The sequence below is a fragment of the Pseudonaja textilis genome, chromosome 14, assembly GCF_049901715.1.
Source record: "Pseudonaja textilis isolate UNSWEBS1 chromosome 14, rPseTex1.2, whole genome shotgun sequence".
In the NCBI taxonomy this organism is placed as follows: domain Eukaryota; kingdom Metazoa; phylum Chordata; class Lepidosauria; order Squamata; family Elapidae; genus Pseudonaja; species Pseudonaja textilis.
The window spans coordinates 4,601,820-4,620,045 of record NC_142003.1 but is presented as its reverse complement, the minus strand read 5'-3'; the positions used below and the strand labels follow the sequence as shown (position 1 = coordinate 4,620,045).

Below are 18,226 nucleotides of genomic sequence, written 5' to 3'. Positions count from 1 at the left end.
GGAGAACGGAGCTGGAAAGCAGGTTAGTGGGGTGGGGGAGGGAATGGGAATTTTGCAGTAACCTTCCTCTGCCATGCCCACCAAGCCACACCACCCTCATCGGGCCCACAAAACCTGTCGTAAAAAAATTTGAATACCACCACCGATCCTTACCGTTGACTCTAGTCGTCAGGTTTGGCGTTCACCCTGCTGAGTTGATTAGTCTTCAAACCTGACTTGGTTAAAAGGCGGAGGACATGCTGTCTCTTTCCACCAAATTCAACGTGAATTCCAAAAGGAAGCGCACAGATAACCTTATTTCCTTTAAATGAAGCAGGCAGCTTTGACAAACCCAATGCCGCCTTGCGTTTGAATCCGTTTGCCAAATGGGGCCTGTTAGCTGTTATGCTGTTGTGCTGATCCCCGCAGGCAATTTGGTGTCCAATTGGACACAGCAAAGTGACAGAGGAAAACAACGGAGCGATGAACCGTGGGTCAATGGCGCAATTCCTTTGGCGATTTGGTAAATGTTCGGAAACAACAGGTGGCGTTTTATTTAGTTAGTTCACTTGTGTCAGGGGTGTCCAACTCGATTTCATTGAGGGCCGCGTCAGGGTTGTGTTTGACCTCGAGGAAGATGGGGGGGGAACGGACAGATGAGCATGGCCATCTCGACGTCACTCATGTCCGAGGCACCTGTGGTGACCCAGGTGCTCTGCCAGCGAAAATCAACATCTGTTTTCGCTGGCAGATAATTGCAGGCCATGGCAGCTGAAAACGGAGCTCAGGAGACAGTGGTGGGATTCATTTTTTTTTTTACTACCGGTTCTGTGGGCGTGGCTTGGTGGGTGTGGTGGGTGTGGCTTGATGAGCATAGCTTGGTGGGCATGGCAGGGGAAGGATACTGCAAAATCTCCATTTCCTCACTAGCCTGCTTTCCAGTTCCATTCTCCTGTGTGGGGCAACAAAAGAAGACCCAGCCAATCTGCTGGGACTTGGGAGGGAGAGGAGAGATGGGGGCAGAGCCAGTCCTAGGTGGTATTGGCCGGTTCGCCAAACTATTCCAAATTTCTGCTATTGGTTCTCCAGAACTGGTCAGAACCGGCTGAATACCACCTCTATTGGGAGGGCCTCTCGGTCTCCATTTTTGCTTATGGAGTTACTATGGGCCGGTCCTTCACTGTTTTGGGGGAAGCCTCATGGGCCAGATCTAAGCACTCCATGGGCCTTGAGTTTGACACCCCTGATTGGTGTAGTATAGATACTCCTCAGCTTTCAGCCAGTCCTCGAGTGACCGTTTGAAGTTACATTGGCACCGAAACATTGACTCGCAGCCAGTTTTCACACATACGTCCGTTGCAGCATTCCCACGGTCACGGGATCAAAATTCAGGCACTGGGTTCATATTTATGACGGTTGCAGTGTCCCCAGGCCATGCAATTCTCCCCTTTTTGATACTTTCTGACAAGCAAAATCCATGGGGAAGCCAGATTCACTCCACAACCATGTTACTAACTTAACGACTGCGGTGATTCACTTAACAATGATGGCAAAGAAGGGCATAAAATGAAGCAAAGCTCTCACATAACAGCGGAAATGTTGGGCTCAATTGTGGTCATAAACCAAGGGCTACCTGTATTTTTAATCTCTCCCAATTTGGATGATGGATACCGATAGAATCAAATCCCAAACAATATCAGAAGCAAAAAATCCACCTTCCAGATTAAGTGCTTTTTTCCGGTGAGACCGGTCTATCAGGGCAACCAAATATGGGATGGAGCATCCTGTTTCTGCCTGGGTTTGAATCCCAGAAAGGTTATGGCTAGTTGACGAGAGCTAAATAGCTTGTAATCGATCTATCCTAGTCTCCCTTTCTTTCTTTGTTGGTAAAATGTAAATTCAACATCTTCCAGATTATAATGGTGTCCGAGAAAGTCTTGGAAGATAAGGAGATGCTGCCCAAGGACTGATGAAAGAAGAGACAGCATAGCCCAAGCTGCATAATGGGTAGAGAAACTAGTTTCCTGTGCTGTAAAGGGAGTGGGACAGAGTGTAGAGTTGTAATTGCAGGAACGTTCCAATCTCGGATGGCCAACCTCAGATAAAGAATGTTTCCAAGCAAATACAACTCAGGTAAACAAAGTCACTAATCTAAAGGAGGATTAGAGAGAGGAAGTAAACACATGTTAGACTTTAACTAGAGATAATTAATTACTGTGCTAAACAGTAATGAAAGTTAAGCAGTAACAAAAGTTAACCAATGATGGAGGATAATTAAAAATGTGTATAAATGCAAGACTAGACTCCAATAAAGATGATCATGATTCAGTTGTTCATGATCAGACAACTTGACTGCCTCGTCACTACAACAACAGAGGTGGTCTTCAGCAGGTTCTGACCAGTTCTGGAGAACCAGTAGAGGGAATTTTGAGTAGTTCAGAGAACCAGTAAATCCCACCTCTGACTGGAGATTTTACAGTATCCTTCCCCTGCCACGCCCACAGAACCGGTAGCAAAAAAAAATCTGAATCCCACCACTGGTGTGGAGGGGGAAATTGTGTTTTCAGACTTGCAAGGTTCTGTTAACATAGCTTTACAATAAATTAGAATTAGCTTATCTGGTCCTGTTTCCTGTCTGGTCTATCTGATAAAGCTGACACAGATACAACCCAATGCAATAAATTGATGGTTGTCTACCAGCCTCATAGGTTAAAGTGATGCGTGAGCATCACTTCCCTCTGAAATACGGGGAGCATCAGAACTGAGCATGTCTCCATGGGGCAGGGTATATTCCACAGTGTGGAGGATTCCACTGAAAAGACCGAACCCTGAGTCAGAGACCATGTAGCTCCTGTGAGGTGGAACCCTCAGAAGATCTTCTCTAGATGTTCAGACTGGAGGAGCTGAGTCACATTTGGCAAGGTGGTTTTTGATATAACTTATTGCTGTGGTGTCTATGGCCTTAATGGGTACCTAACCAACTCTTTGAGCTGGACTCAGAAGCAGGATAGCAGTCAATCCAGTGATGTCAAACTGGGGTTGCCTCAGGCAATGTGGCCACCACATTCTCTACCTGATATAACTTCCAAGTCACCTCCAAATATCTCTTGTGATATTTGTAAGTTGTTTCATCCCACTCTCCGTAATGTGGATGACACTACACATCCGGTTGTGGTGTATGTCGGTTCCTACAGATACTTTGGAGTTTTCCAACACAATGCCATTAAAATTCCAGAACTAACCAAGTGAACTCTTGTTCCCAAGTTAAATAGACATAGGTAAAAAAATAGCCGGTGGAAGGAGAGAACAGTCAAATATTAACTCCCCCTTGCAAATAGGAAGTTAGGTATCAAAGGTCACTTTAAAAAAAAAAAAAAGCACAGGGATTGCTTAAGTTTGTGGCTAAATTCTTATCACACCCTAAAGAAACCAATTTTCTGGTTTTGCAAAATGTGCTGCGTCTTCAACTAGAAGAGCAGGTCTTTGTAAAGAGTATCTTAAACCACTGAAGAAGATGATGAGAAACTTAACCAACATGAAATCTCACCCAACTTACCAATAAAGGCTGAAATAAGATATCCTTGGTGCTCTCTGAGCTTGGTGGTTTCATTACCCAACTAGGGAACAACATTAGTGCTAGAAGGAGGAGGAGGAGGAGGAGGAGGAGGAGGAGGAGGAGGAGGAGGAGGAGGAGGAGGAGGAGGAGGAGGAGGAGGAGGAGTAATATGGTTGTGGGGTCCTTGGTGGTCCTTGAGCTTGGTGTTTTCTTGCAGACGTTTCATTACCCAACTAGGGAACCTCATCGATGCTAAAATGGAGTGGGATTTGTGGAGTGCAGAAAGAGAAGGAGAATTGTGAGGTCCTTGGTGCTCTCTGAGCTTGGTGATTTTCTTGCAAGCATTCCATCACCCAACCTAAGTAACATCATCAGGGCTAGTCCTGGCAACCAAGCTCAGAGAGCACCAAGGACCCCTCACTCAACTTGACCTGTCGTGTGAACGCATCTGCTGCTCGCTTGCCTGAAAGGGGTTCCTCTCAGGATTCCTGACCACCAGAGTTCTCCAGGGTACGGTTGAGGTTTGGGGTTGGGTTGTTAGGAGCTTCTGTCTCAGTGTAAACATACGCACACAGAGAGAGAAAGATTTGGATTGCTCTGTACTTGGCCTGCTGTCAAATATGAATGTTTTTGACATAATCGTTTACTCTTCCTAAGAAACTGAGACTCTTCTGTTTCCAACATGCTTACAGTCTCTTGGCAGGGCACGAAGCAGCTGAAATGGTGAGATGGTTGTTAATCTTTTTTTTTTTAAAGAGAAATGCAAACCATGAGGCTCTGAAATGATTTCACAAGGACTTCCAGCTCCTTGCGGGTGAAAGGACCTTAGTCTGGGGGCAGCTGCTTATTTCTTCCTTGTGTTCCTTTTCTTAATGCCAGTTTAATCCCTTACAAGACAATCCCATCTAGGTTTAGCAAGAGGTCATTTCCTGCAGGTCCTCTAGCAAGTATTCCTTGACATTTTAAGGTGGTGTCCAGGCGTACAACTTCTTCTGAAGTGGGCTGAGCTTCATTAGACTGCAAATGGGAATGGAGTAAGTTGTAAATAAGTGAGCAATGTTCTTCCTGTATGTTGAGAAGAAATAGAGACATAAAATTATGGTGCTGGACGGTTGCTAAAGGTCAACTAGCCAGCCTTCAGCCTAGATGGTCATCAAAACCATGTCCAACCACCCATGAGAAGTGGCTGTGTTCTTAAAAACTCGAGAGATGGAGAAGCCTTCATAGTAGCGTGACTACCTCCTACATCTGCTAGGAGACTGGTGGGCTGCCTTGTGCAGTTGGTGGAAAGCCCTACGTAGTGGTTGCAGTGTAGAAGAAGCGGTGGTCCATAATGAACAAACAATCAGCATGAGCCACTTAGGTCAGACAGACCAACATTTCTCAATCTTGGCAACTTGAAGATGGTGGGGACATTAACTCAGAGAATTCAATTTTGGACATCTATCCATCCTCAAGTTGCCAAGGTTGAGATAGATTGGCTGAGGAATTCTGGGGATTGATGTCCACCCATCTTCCAAGGTTGAGAAACAGGGTGATAGACCATGGTTGGCTGAGGACTTGTGGGAATTGACATCCACCTATCTTCTAAGGTTGAGAAACAGTGAGACAGACCATGGTTGACAGAAATTCTGGGAATTGACATCCACCCATCTTCCAAAGTTGAGAAACAGTGAGACAGACCATGGTTGACTGAGAAATTCTGGGAATTGACATCCACCCATCTTCCAAGGTTGCCAAGGATGAGAAACAGTGAGATTGACCATGGTCTCTCTTGAACCCAGTCTATCGCTTGGATTCCTAATGTAGAGAAGAATGCCACTTGACCTATTTGGAACATCTTACTAGGTTGGCATCCATGTCCCCAAAGGATTACAAAATCAGTTGCTGGCCCGTGAACAAAACCTAACCTTCTCTATTGTATCTTTCTTGTTTGTTTTTGGCAGGCAAAACGAAGATGAGGACTTCCTACCCACGGGTGAAACATCCGTCGATTCCTACCCAAACTGGCTCAAATTCCACATTAGCATTAACCGGTACGAGCTGTATTCCAGGCACAACCCAGCGATTGGCACCTTGCTGCACGATTTGGCTACCCAGAAAATCACCAGTGTTGGTAGGTTGCCGCTTCAACTACCGTTGCCATCTGTGTGTCGGTGCAACTGTGTCTTCTATGGCTGGCTTGGGAGATGCTTCTTTTGCAGGAGTTGAATTTGACCGTCGGTGACGTTTATATTTATAGTTATGATATTTAGAGTCTTTTTTTAATGCATTGTCCCACCCACCTTGGCCCTTAGCTCCACCTAGGTCCTCTGGCCACACCCCCTTTGCAATGCAACTGTTGAGTTTCTCCTTCTGGTCTTAGAACCTCATACAGATACAGAGTTGACCTACGAGGGGCGGGTTACCAAATTTGGCCACTTTAAAACTTGTGGACTTCAGCTCCCAGAATTCCTCAGTCAGCCTGGCTGAGGAATGCTGGGAGTTGAAGTCCAGAAGTCTTAAAATTGGAGACTCCTGTCTTAGACCAACAGTGCTATTTCTCAATGCCATTAAGCTCATGGCCTGCAGAATTGTGACATTCCCATCTGAAAGCAGGTGAAGGTGAGTGACCAGAGGTTAATTAGGCCAACCCATAAGTTATAGGTCAACTCTGTGTCTGAATGAAGTTTACTGGGCTTCTGTCTCAGTTAAAATGGAAGTTGGCAGAATGCAGTTCGCCCCGCCCATGTTTTCATTCAAGGCTAAGCCAAACACATTAAACTATGTTCCACTTTATCTCCAGGATATAACAGGTATTCTGCCTTCTTTATTTAGCGCTATGCCTTTGGCTGCTCCTTGTGGAGTTGTTTTGTACCCACAGAATTCTGGGACTTGAAGTCTACACTTCTTTTTTTTAAAAAAATAATTTTATTAAAGTTTTACAATTTTAAAAACAAATCATATTTACAATTTTTGCAGTACGTTGTGGCATCGGCTTTTCCATATTCATATAGAACTAGTCTCTGATTTCCAGTTTTGAGCATACATTGTTCTAGCTGCTGTCAATATGTGTATTATTATATATTCAATTTCTTTCTTGTCATCACCTCGAATTATCCCTAATAGGAATATTTCAGGCTTAAGTTCTATTCCCCACCCCCTACCCCAGTTATTTCTTGCAGCCAAATCCTTATTTTGTTCCAAAATTTCCTTGCTTTAGAGCACAACCACCACATATGAAAGAAGGTGCCTGGTGTCTTTTAATATTTCCAACATTTTTGGCTGCTCCTTGTGGAGTTGTTTTGTTTCTCCACATACCCACAGAATTCTGGGAGTTGAAGTCCACAAGCGGCCAAGGCTAGAGACCCCTGATGTAGTGTATATTGGAGGCGGCGAGCCTTTTGAGAGCTGCATGCAATGAAATTTCATTTTTAATGTACGCCGGTGAGTGTACATTCAAAGTGACAATGAAGTTAGTCTAAATCTAAATTCTCCCCATCCTGTAAGGTTGAAGGTAAAGGTTCCCTTCGCGCATACATGCTAGTCGTTTCTGGCTCCAGGGGGGCGGTGCTCATCTCTATAACAAAGCCGAAGAGCCAGCGCTGTCCAGAGACGTCTCCGTGGTCATGTGGCCGGTATGACTGAACGCCAAAGGCACCTGCTGTTACCTTCCCACCAAAGGGGTCCCTATTTTTCTACTTGCATTTTTAATGTGCTTTCGAACTGTTAGGTTGGCAGAAGCTGGGACCAGTGACGGAAGCCCACTCCGTCATGCGGCGCTAGGGATTCGAACTGCCGAACTGCCGACCTTTCTGATCGACAAGCTCAGCGTCTTAGCCACTGACCCACCGCGTCCCTACAGCACGTCTCAAACCTGTAGTAGATTGAACTTTGGAAGGATTAGAACATGTTTCTGTCCCTTGTAAAACCCATTTTTCCATTTTTTTTTATTATTTTTTTGTTTCACTCGGCACGACTCTCTTCAGAGGTTTAATTATCTCTTCAAGGTTTCAACCAAAGGCAAGCAGGACTTGGCTCAAGGAAAGGTGAGGGGCGTTTTGTGCCTCTAATTACAGAACTAAAGTACAGAAGTGACCATAATTAGCCATTTTCTTTGTGCAGTTGAAAATTTGCATCTCTAATAATGCCACCTGCGTGAGCCAACAAGCTCCTTAATTAGAAGCTCTGCATGGTACACAGCATCAAGACGCAACATGTTAATAATTCCAGGCGCTCCTTTTTCCTTATTAAAATTAGGAGGATCACCCTTGATTCCTAAGGAATGGCATTGTCTGCAAGTCTTCTTTTATCGTCCTACCTGGCCAGAATGAGCCCATAAATGGAATCAGTTCATTTCTAACATCTCAAGCACTTTCCGCTTGGGTGGGTCGTGTAATTTTTTTTAAAAAGGTACTGTAGAGTTATGGGAAGGATGAGGACTTTGCATAGACCATTATGCAGACCTTGTAGGTCATCTAGTCCAACCCCCACTGCCCAAGCAGGAGACTCTACACTATTTCTGACAGATGGCAGTCTAGTCTCTTCTTGAAAGCTTCCAGGGATGAAGCTTCCACAACTTCTGAAGGCAACTTCTGTCCTATGGATTGATTGTTCTCACTGTTAGGAAATTCCTCCTTATTTTCAGGTTGAATCTCTCCTTGATCAGTTTGCATCCATTGTTCCTTGTCTGGCTTTCAGGGGCTTCGGAGAATAGCTTGACCCCCTCCTTCTCTCTGTGGCAGCCGCTCAAATATTGGATATTATCTGGGAGAACATCCAGAAAATGAGTCCAGAAAAGGTTGGATGACTTAAATGTTCTACAGGTGACATGATGAATGTTTAGGTCATCCAGCTTCTTCTCATGAAGTAGTCCTACAATTTGGTCCAAGGCTGGAGAAAAGTCCTGTCTGAAATCCTGCAGAACAGTTGCTAATATTGGCTGGTAATTATGGGCAAAATGAAGAAAGAGGTTGACCTAGGAGAAGGGAATTATCCATGTTCTTGTTTTAATCTTTGATTCAGAATCACAAGGACTAGAATCTTCAGCCGTGGTAGCGCAGTGTGGTGGTACAGTATTGCTTGTGATGGCTGCCTGCAATTTGGCAGTTCAAATCTCACCAGGCTCAAGGTTGACTCAGCCTTCCGTCCTTCCGAGGTGGATAAGATGAAGATCCAGACTGTTGGGGACAAGAGGCCGACTCTGTAAACCGCTTAGAGAGGACTGTAAAAGCACTGTAAAGCGGTATATAAGTCTAAGGGCTATTGCTATTGCTAGCGGAGAGACTAGAACTTAGGCCTTTGCAGGCCAAAAGTCCCACGTTCTCACATTTTACTAAACCAAAACTAGACATACCATGTGATAACTTAGCACCATGTGCTTCATCAGCATTGAGCTAACTAGATTAATTATCCTTTTGGAGGTGGTTTCTTCTACTATTCCTTTCTTTTTCCTCTTGTTGTATTGATTAGGTGTCATTAAGTTGTGGTCAACTCTTAGCAACCACATCAATGGATTCTCTTGATTACAATCTTCCCTAACTTGGTCCTTCGGATCTTCCAACAGTTCACTCATGGCAGCTGTAGCTGTGTCCACCCACCGTGCTGTTGATCTTTTTTTCCCTTCTTCTTCCTTCCATCTTTCTTAGCATCAGATCTTTCTTCAGAGATCTGGGTCATTGCATAATGTGCCGAAAGTAAGATTGTGTGAGCCTGGTCATTTGTGTTTCAAGTAAGAATTCTACATTGATTTCTCCCTTTTATAGCACTCTAACAGTTCTTAAATAAGAAGAGTCTGATTGTAATTCTGTCCTTGGTGTTCGTCTTTTCTAGATGCAGAAAACGTTTGGCGGTGGAAGTAGAGAAATATGATTTGTTTCTGCTTCTGATGTTCAGATACGAAGTTGAGATTTTCTGAATGATAAACTAGGCATGTCCCAAAGGTGTTTTTTTTTTTCCAAGAGGCAACTGGACTTTCTTTGCTTTTCCTTGAAAGACATCTCGTTTCTTATCCCAGAAACTTCTTCAATTCTGACCGAACGGTGAAGGATGGAAGGATTTATATTTTTTGTAGTCATCTGGTCTTTAGCACTCTCTCTGAGAATCATTGAGGCCACTTGGAGGTTTATCTGGGCCCTCAGGATCAGCTGGATAGTACAAAATAGGTGTGGAACCTTCTTGGAATAGTCTTCAAGGAAAAACAAAGCCCAGTTGCTTGTTGAAAAAGCACCTTTAAAACTGGATGTCTGAGAACCTCCATAGGCAGATAAAGTAGGCATTTTACACACACCTCTTGCTTACTCTTTTCCACCCAAGTCTTTCCTGAGATTTGAGCTAGAATCCCGATCGAAAGATGTAGCTCAGCGCCACTCTAGTATTTTCACATCAGTTCATAAGTCAAGTCAGAGCTTTGATTTGATTTGAAAACTTGATGAGAGAGAGAGAGAAGTAAAGCGATCTTCGGGACTGTCAGATTGATTGAAAGGCATTTATCCCAACCTGTTGATTAGATGTTACTGTTAGAAAAGCTGATTTGATGCAGCGAATCAAGGAAATTGGCTTGGAGTCACATCTTCGAGTTGAAACGTTGCACATTCTGGAATCTAATGTCTTATCAGCACAGGAATTAGAGGTTCATCATCCATCCCACCACTGTCAGAAAAGCAAAACCATATGATGTTAACTATTTCCCTTTAAAAAGGCGAAGCCCATTGGATGGAGGGCAACATTTGAAAAAGCAAAAACGGAGCGAAGCAAATAAATACAATAACATGCTGACCACTAGCCGAATAAATGTTACATTTTGCGGGTCATTGACTGAATAAATATTATTGATGGATGGATGGATGGATTTACTGATTGACTCCACTTTCTTTAGATTACGAAAGAAGTGGAAGGGTCTCGAAATGGCTGATAAACATCTGGATATAAAACTCAATTGGACAGGGCCTATTTTTGAGATTAGAATAGAAACTGATCAAGGAGGGATCCAACCTAGAACCAAGGAGAAATTTCCGGATGGTGAAAGCAAGAAACCAGAAGTTGTGGGTTCTCCATCACTGTCGGTTTTTAAGCACACCTGGATAGCTGGTTACCTGAAATAGTACAGGCTTTCCTGCCTATACTTTCCTGATCACCAAGTCCCTTCGGTTATTCTGTTGTCTATTCATTTGAATTTAAATCTTGAACTTTAGGCTAATCTGGGTGCCTCCCCTCTCTCCCTCTCTCTCTCCCTCCCTCCCTCTCTCTACACACACACACACACACACACACACACCACATAACTTTAGAGGGCCCCGGTATGTATGATTAACTCAGGCTAAAGATTATCCAGGACTGTTTACGCCATCCTGAAATCCCATAAAGATGCAAATGATCCTTTTAATCTGTAGGCATCTCAGCAGCCCCCCCCCCCGTGCCAAGTGAATGGAAAACAGAAATGAGGTGAGGCCATCTTACACGATGATTAACCCAAGCAAATGACAAACTTCCACCAAGATCAGGCGAGATCAAGTTCTGCAGAGGAAAAGCTCATTAAGAAGAAGGAATCTGAATTTCAGCTGACTTTTTACCTCTTTTGCTCCTTTCGGCTGAAAAGAATGCTGGAAGAGTTTCAGCATTGCACGGTGGAGTGTTTTCCACGACTCTCCCCGGTTATGAGCCAAGCCTTTAATTATATTCTGCTACCCTGCCCTTGCATTCTTCTTTGAGTCATCTCACACTTCCCAGATCGTGCAGGTTCAATGGAGAGATCCAACTTGGAACGGAGGAGAAATTTCTTAACGGTGAGGACAATTAACCAGTGGAACAACTTGTCTCCAGAAGTTGTACTATGCTCCAACACTGGAGGCTTTTAATAAGAGGCTGGACAGCCAGTTGTCCGAAATGGTCTAGGATGTCCCTGGGGTTGGACCTGAAGACCTCCAAAGTCCCTTCCAACTCTATTATTCTGTGTTTATCTTAGCTATATACCCAGCAGTGGGATTCAAATAATTTAACAATTAAAAGTTCTCTTTTAATTAAAGTTCTCTGCCCTAATGATTTGTTCCAACGATCAGTTCACCAAACTGCTCAGAAACTCAACAACCGGTTCTCCTGGAGAGGTGCAAACTGGCTGAATCCCACCACTCTATATATCCCCTTTTTGACCTAGAAAAATTTCCACCTTTTACATAAGTTGACATCAGCATTCCTAGTTTTATTAGGTTGCACATGAGCAACTGAAGGAGTTTTTGATGCTAATTTATGACCGTAATTTGTGCCTTAAGTTGGTTTTCTTCTCTCTTTATTTTTGGATTTCAAGCTTAGCGATTTCAACTCGGCTTTCCATTCAGATTCGCCTCTCGTTTGGGTTTTTCTCTTTTTAAGTATCCCCAGAGGGTTTCTGAGTTACTTGGGTAGATGGTAGCACAAGCAACCCATTAACTTCCAGGAGAAAGAGAGAGGATTGGTTACTGGGTGAATGATAATGGGCCTAACTCATTAGGAGGCCCCGTTTGATGGATGACCTCAAAGTGCTTAACATAGCAAATAAAAATAAATCAGAATATATGATCCCGGTTGGCTGCAGGCATGAAAACATCTCTAATAACAGCTCGGCTGTGGAAGTGTCAGTCATCCCAGAATGTGCCAGTTTACCACCATTCCTGGATCTTGGCGGAAATCCTCTAAATGGCCATTCAACCCTTCAGGGAGATCAAACTTGGAATTCAATGTCATGAAGGTCAAATCGCTTTTACGGTACAACAACGCATGTCCGCCTTGACTTACAACCCTCATTCGGCCTGGAATGACAGCCGTAAGACATCATAATTCGAAGCATTCGGACGACCAGATTTGAATTTACAGCTGTTTTTACAATGCTTGTTAAGTGAATGCTGCAGTTGTTAAACAAATTTTCCCCATTGGGCTTTTTCTTATTTTCTTTTTTTGCTGGAAACAGGAAGTCACAGCCAGAAACCAGCAAAAAAAAAAGTCACAGATTGTGATCACGCAACTGCAGATGTTGCAAATAGCTGTAAAGGTGAGCTGGTTCGAGCCCAGTGATCATGTGAACTTCGGGGTTCTGTGGTCGTTGTAAGTCTAAAAATGTCTCTAGGGAGTTCCAGGCTAACTTGGAACAACTGTAAAGCAAACAGTTGTACATCAAGGTGTACCAGTAGCGAATCTTGCAAGTCTGAATGTGCGTCCTTCCTCCCTTTATCTTCATGAAAATTAAGGTTTTTTTTTTAGTGACCCGTAGGGACTCTTGGTGCCCGTCTTCCTAGAAGAGCTGTGGTGGTACAATAGTTAAAGTCCAGCATCGCAGGCAAACTCTGGCCACAGCCTGGAGTTTGATCCTGACGGAACTGAAGATTGACTCAACCTTCCGTCTTTCCGATGTTGGTAAAATGAGGAACCAGATTGTTGGGAGAAAGATGCTTCTATGTTGTAAACTACCCAGGGATTGCTTTAAACTCAGTGGTGGCATTCAATTTTTTTTTTTTTGCTACCTGTTGGCTTGGTGGGTGTGGCATAGCTTGGCGGGTGTGGCTTGGTGGGCATGGCAGGGGAAGGATACTGCAAAATCTCTATTCCACCCCACTCCAGGGGAAGGATATACTGCAAAATCCCCATTCCCTCCCCAGCCCACTAACCTGCTTTCCAGCTCCGTTCTCCTGTGCAGGGCAACCAAAGAAGACCCAGCCGATCAGCTGGGACTCGGGAAGCAGAGAAGAGATGAGGGTGGGGCCAGTCAGAGGTGGGATTTACCGGTTCTCTGAACGACTCAAAATTTCCACTACCGGTTCTCCAGAACTGGTCAGAACCGGCTGAAGACCACCTCTGTTGAAAGTGCTATGGGGTGGCATATAAGCCTAAATGTTATTGCTATCGTCATTGCTCTTGTCTAAGAAGTTTTCTCATGTAGTAACTCTTCTATCTTTTCCGCAAGGCCGTTCCCGCTTCCCTCTCCAAGTTGCTTCCAAGACGACCTCAGTTGTCCCTTGGCTGATTCAGACTTGGGGGGCGGGGACAGAAGCCCTAAGGTTGATGTTGGCCATCTGTGTTGGGTTCTCAGGGAGCTTTGGCAGCTACTTGGAGCTGCCCCTGGGGTGGACCCCTCCCCCGCCTCTCTCCTCCACCTCTCCCAAACTTTGCTGCCTGTTCAGTCAACTCCGGTTGAAAAACGAGGCCACCTCTTACATTTTCCGAGAAGGCTGGAAACATGTTCTAGCAACTCCACCCGCCGAGTGTGCTCTATCATGTTTTTTTAATGTCTAATCTATTTTTTGTGCATGTCTCAGGGATGAAGGCAGAACTGAGCCAGTGCTCCAAGCGACTGTGAATTTGCCAGAGAGCTAAGAGTCAAACCTAGCAAACTCCTGGAGTTGTTGTTTTCTTTCAAAAAGAAAAAAAAAAGAAAGGAAAAGATTGATGGTGCGTTTGTCTAGCCTTCCCCGCACCCAAAAAATTAGCCTACTCGGCACATCAGCTTAATCTAATATAGGAAATCTCCATGCTCCGTCCAGGCCGTTTTCAGCACAGATTGCTGGACGGCCTTTAATTTCTAATTTCGTTTTTTTTTTTCCCGTAGGAGAAGTTGAGTAAAATGTGAGAGAAAGCTGGGATCAGCAAAAAAAAAAAGAAAAAAAACCCCCCAAAGCTGGAAGTTCTTTCTTTTGCTCTCTCTCTCTCTTTTTTTTTTCCCCCCGGAGCTGAAGAGTAATTAAATGGACCAAATTTGCATAACATTTTATAGCATGGGAAAAAAAAAAAAGATTACACCAGAAGGAGTAATTAAAGGAATGTATAGCTAATAGCTGCAGTTTGAGGGTGAGATAAAATGGGCAAAAGGAAAGGGGGTGAAGTCTAAAGCAAATCAGGATGCAAAATAAACTGGCCGGATTTCAGATTTTAAGCCTTTCTTTCCTTTTTTGGGGTGTGTTTGTGCATGTGTGTGTGTGTGATTCGTGTTCCACACCTTTTTTTTTTTTAACCTGTATTATGGTAATCAGATATTGGTCACAGATGCTGTCTTGACATTTTTGTCTCTTGCTATGAACATCCCAGAAGGATTGGGGTGAGGTGGGGCAGTGATGGTATGCTACTGGTTTGGACCGGTTTGGCTAAAAAACAGCCGACGATCAGCTGAGAGGCGGAAAAGCTGCTTGTGCGCATCAGGCAAAACATGCCCACCGAGCCATGCCGAACCAGCGGTAAATCAATTTTAATCCCCTCCCCTGGGTGGGGGGACAGGATAGCTGTCCTCCAGGACTTGAGGGGCTGTCACAGAGAAGGCCCGAAAGCGCTTTTTCCAAAGGCAACTGGACTTGGTTTTCCTTGGAAGACATTTTGCAACCTCGAAGACCTTTAATAGATGAACAGAGTTGGAAGGGGCCTTGTAGGTCCTCTAGTCTAACCCCCTGCCCAAGCAGGAGACATGACACCAATGATGGCAAACCTTTTTTGTTGGGGTGTGCTGAAAGCACCTGCGTGTCAGTACCCGCAATACAATGCGCCCCCCTGAGCATGCGCACGCAACACCCCCCTTTCCACCCCACCCTTTTACCTATGCTGCACATGCACATACCTCCCAGCTGATTTTTGGCCCATTTGAGGCCATTTTCGCCCTCCCGGGGGCTCAAGGGAAGCCTCTGCAGTCTTTGGAGGCCGAAAAACGGGCCCGTTTCGGCAGTTCTGGTATTTCCGGAAGGTCCGTTTTTTGGCCTCCTGAGACTGCAGTGCAGGTAAGTTAGTCTGGGGCTTGCACGTCCACACAAATGTGGGCTCGCCATCACGGCCCTACACCATTTCTGACAGATGGCAGTCCAGTTTCTTCTTGAAAGCTTCCAGGGATGAAGCTCCCACAACTTCCAAAGGCAACTTCTGTTCCATCAGTGGATTGTTCTCACTGTCAGAAAATTTCTCCTTATTTTCAGGCCGCGTCTCTCCTGGTTCAGTTTCCGTCCATTCTTCCTTTTTCTCCTTTTATACTGATTGCAACATAAATAAACGTATCTCCACAGATGGGTAATTTCTCCGTTAACGTTACTAGGTGTCAGCCAAACCATATGGTGCAGTTTTATGGGTTTTTGTTTTCCCCTGAAACTTTTCCTCCTGTTTTCTTTCCCTAGCCATGAAGTCGGGAGGAACCCAGCTCAAACTCATCATGACATTCCAGAATTATGGACAGGCCTTGTTCAAGCCAATGAAGTAAGTTGGGAATCTGTCTGTCTGTCTGTCTGTCTGCCTGCCTGCCTTATGAAATTCCTTGAGCAGCCTCTCTGGCTATGAAAATAACCAATGGTGGACTACCATGAGTCGGGATCCACCAAACAACGAAATATATGTGTCTCAATGAATTATGTGTCTCGGCGGTGGCTAGCTAGCTATCAGGATTCTGGCAGTTACCCCCATTTAAATCATGAGTCTCGAGCCAAACTTCCAAAATTCTAACTGGAGAGTATGATTGATGACTCTGGGCTATGGACATGTCCCATTGGAGAATATGAATTATGATACACCCAGGGGGTGGGAGAAAAACCATGGTCAAGGGTGACAATGAATGATGTGTCTCAGAGTTGGCTACATCCTGGCAGCGCCGGCAGGTTTACTCCTAATAAATCTTTAAGTTTGAAAATCTGGCTAGAGGGGGTAACTACCGGAGCCCTGACAGACGCGGTAGGGAGCCACAGCAGAGGGATGAAAGAGCCACATACGGCTCCAGAGTCACGAGTTGCCAACCTCTGGACTAGGGAACCAGGATCCAGTTTCTGCTTAGGAAGAACATTAGATGTTCATTGGGTCTGGATTCACACACAATTCTGGGCTGTGAGATGGCTTGTTTGCTCTCGATGGAAGGAAAGGCGTGAATTCAAGCTTTGAATGAGCAAATCTGGATTAGATTCTGCGTAAAGCAGGCATTCCTGGAAATGTAGGGGGGCCAGGAGGAAGAAGCCTGCTGGGCAACAAAGGCGGTGGGCTGCCCTCTGTTCTGACTGCTCCCAGGGGGACATTGTCCTTCCAAATCAGAGGGTTAGAATAGCAATCAAAGGGCAGGGAGGGAGGGTGGGATGAAGGCCTGGTGCATCGAGGTAGGCTTAGCAGGGAAGGGAGGGACAGAGGGACGGAGGGAGGAAAGGGGGAGGGAGGAGAAGAGAGGGAGGGAGGTGGGGAAAGATGGAAAAAGGAGGGAAGGAAGGGAGGGAGGAGAAGAGAGGGAGGGAGAGGGGAAAGATGGAAAAAGGAGGGAAGGGAGGGAGGGAAGGAAGGAAGAGGAAGGAAAAAAGGAGGGAGGGAGGAGAAGAGAGAGAGGGAGAGGGAAAGATAGAAAAAGGAGGGAAGGAAGGGAGGGAGGAGAAGAGAGGGAGGGAGAGGGGGAATGATAGAAAAAGGAGGGAAGGGGAGGGAAGGAAGGAAGAGGAAGGAAGAAAGGAGGGAGGGAGGAGAAGAGAGAGAGGGAGGTGGGGAAAGATGGAAAAAGGAGGGAAGGAAGGGAGGGAGGAGAAGAGAGGGAGGGAGAGGGGAAAGATAGAAAAAGGAGGGAAGAGGGGAGGGAAGGAAGGAAGAGGAAGGAAGGAAGGAAGCAAGGAAGGAAGGAAGGAAAAAGTGAAAGGAGGGAGGGTAAGATAGAGAAAGAATGGAAGGAGGGAGGGCGGGGAAAATAGAAACAGGAGGGAGGGAAGGAAGAAGGAGGGAAGGAAAAAGCAAAAGGAGGGAGGGGAAGATAGAAACAGGAGGGAGGGAGGGAGGGAAGGAAGGAAGAGGAAGGAAAAAAGGAGGGAGGGAGGAGAAGAGTGGGAGGGAGAGGGAAAGATAGAAAAAGGAGGGAAGGAAGGGAGGGAGGGAGAAGAGAGGGAGGGAGAGGGAAAGATAGAAAAAGGAGGGAAGAGGGGAGGGAAGGAAGGAAGAGGAAGGAAGGAAGGAAGCAAGGAAGGAAGGAAGGAAAAAGTGAAAGGAGGGAGGGTAAGATAGAGAAAGAATGGAAGGAGGGAGGGCGGGGAAAATAGAAACAGGAGGGAGGGAAGGAAGAAGGAGGGAAGGAAAAAGCAAAAGGAGGGAGGGGAAGATAGAAACAGGAGGGAGGGAGGGAGAGAGGGAGGAAGGAAGGAAGGAAAAGATAGAGAAAAGATGGGGGGGAAAAAGATTCAAAAGGAGGGAGAGACAGAAGAGAAGATGAGAAAGAAAGGAGGGAGGGAGGAAAAGATAGAGAAATGAGGGAGGGAAGGAGGAGAGAGAGAGAGAGGAAGAAAAATAAATAAATAAATAAAGGGAAAGAAAGAAAGAAAGAGAGAGAGAGAGAGAGAGAGAGAGAGAGAAAGAAAGAAAGAAAGAAAGAAAGAAAGAAAGAAAGAAAGAAAGAAAGAAAGAAAGAAAGAAAAGCGGTGTTTGAGCCGCATTTTAGCAAAGTCACTTCAGGCTCCCGGAGGCTTAACCGAGCCATTCAGAACTGGCATTAGTCATCGCCCGAATAATAAGCTTGTTCCCTCGCTTTGTTTCTGCTGCGGGAGAGCAAAATTATTATTTCCTTTTAAGTGCTTCTGCAGAACTCAGGAGGGAGGAAGAGAAGTGACTTTTGAGCACCTACTTAATATTCCATCTCCCCTGCCAAATAACAGGTGAATGTATTTTCCTTGTCCCTAGCAAGACCACTGGAAAACTCAAAAAATGAAAAAATAAAAATCGTACAACTAGCCAGAGCAGGTATGTGGAACCCTTCCGGCCCATTCCTTA

General features: G+C 45.1%; 1 protein-coding gene across 1 annotated transcript in view; it reads left to right on the top strand.

The window, feature by feature from the left end:
- Positions 1–18,226, top strand: part of FAM20C (FAM20C golgi associated secretory pathway kinase) — a 55,949-nt gene that overhangs the window by 10,940 nt on the left and 26,783 nt on the right. Inside the window, exons 2-3 of the mRNA XM_087942019.1 lie at positions 5,482–5,651; positions 15,628–15,706. Coding sequence (XP_087798145.1) covers positions 5,482–5,651; positions 15,628–15,706 — 249 coding nt within the window. The remainder of the gene's footprint in view (positions 1–5,481; positions 5,652–15,627; positions 15,707–18,226) is intronic.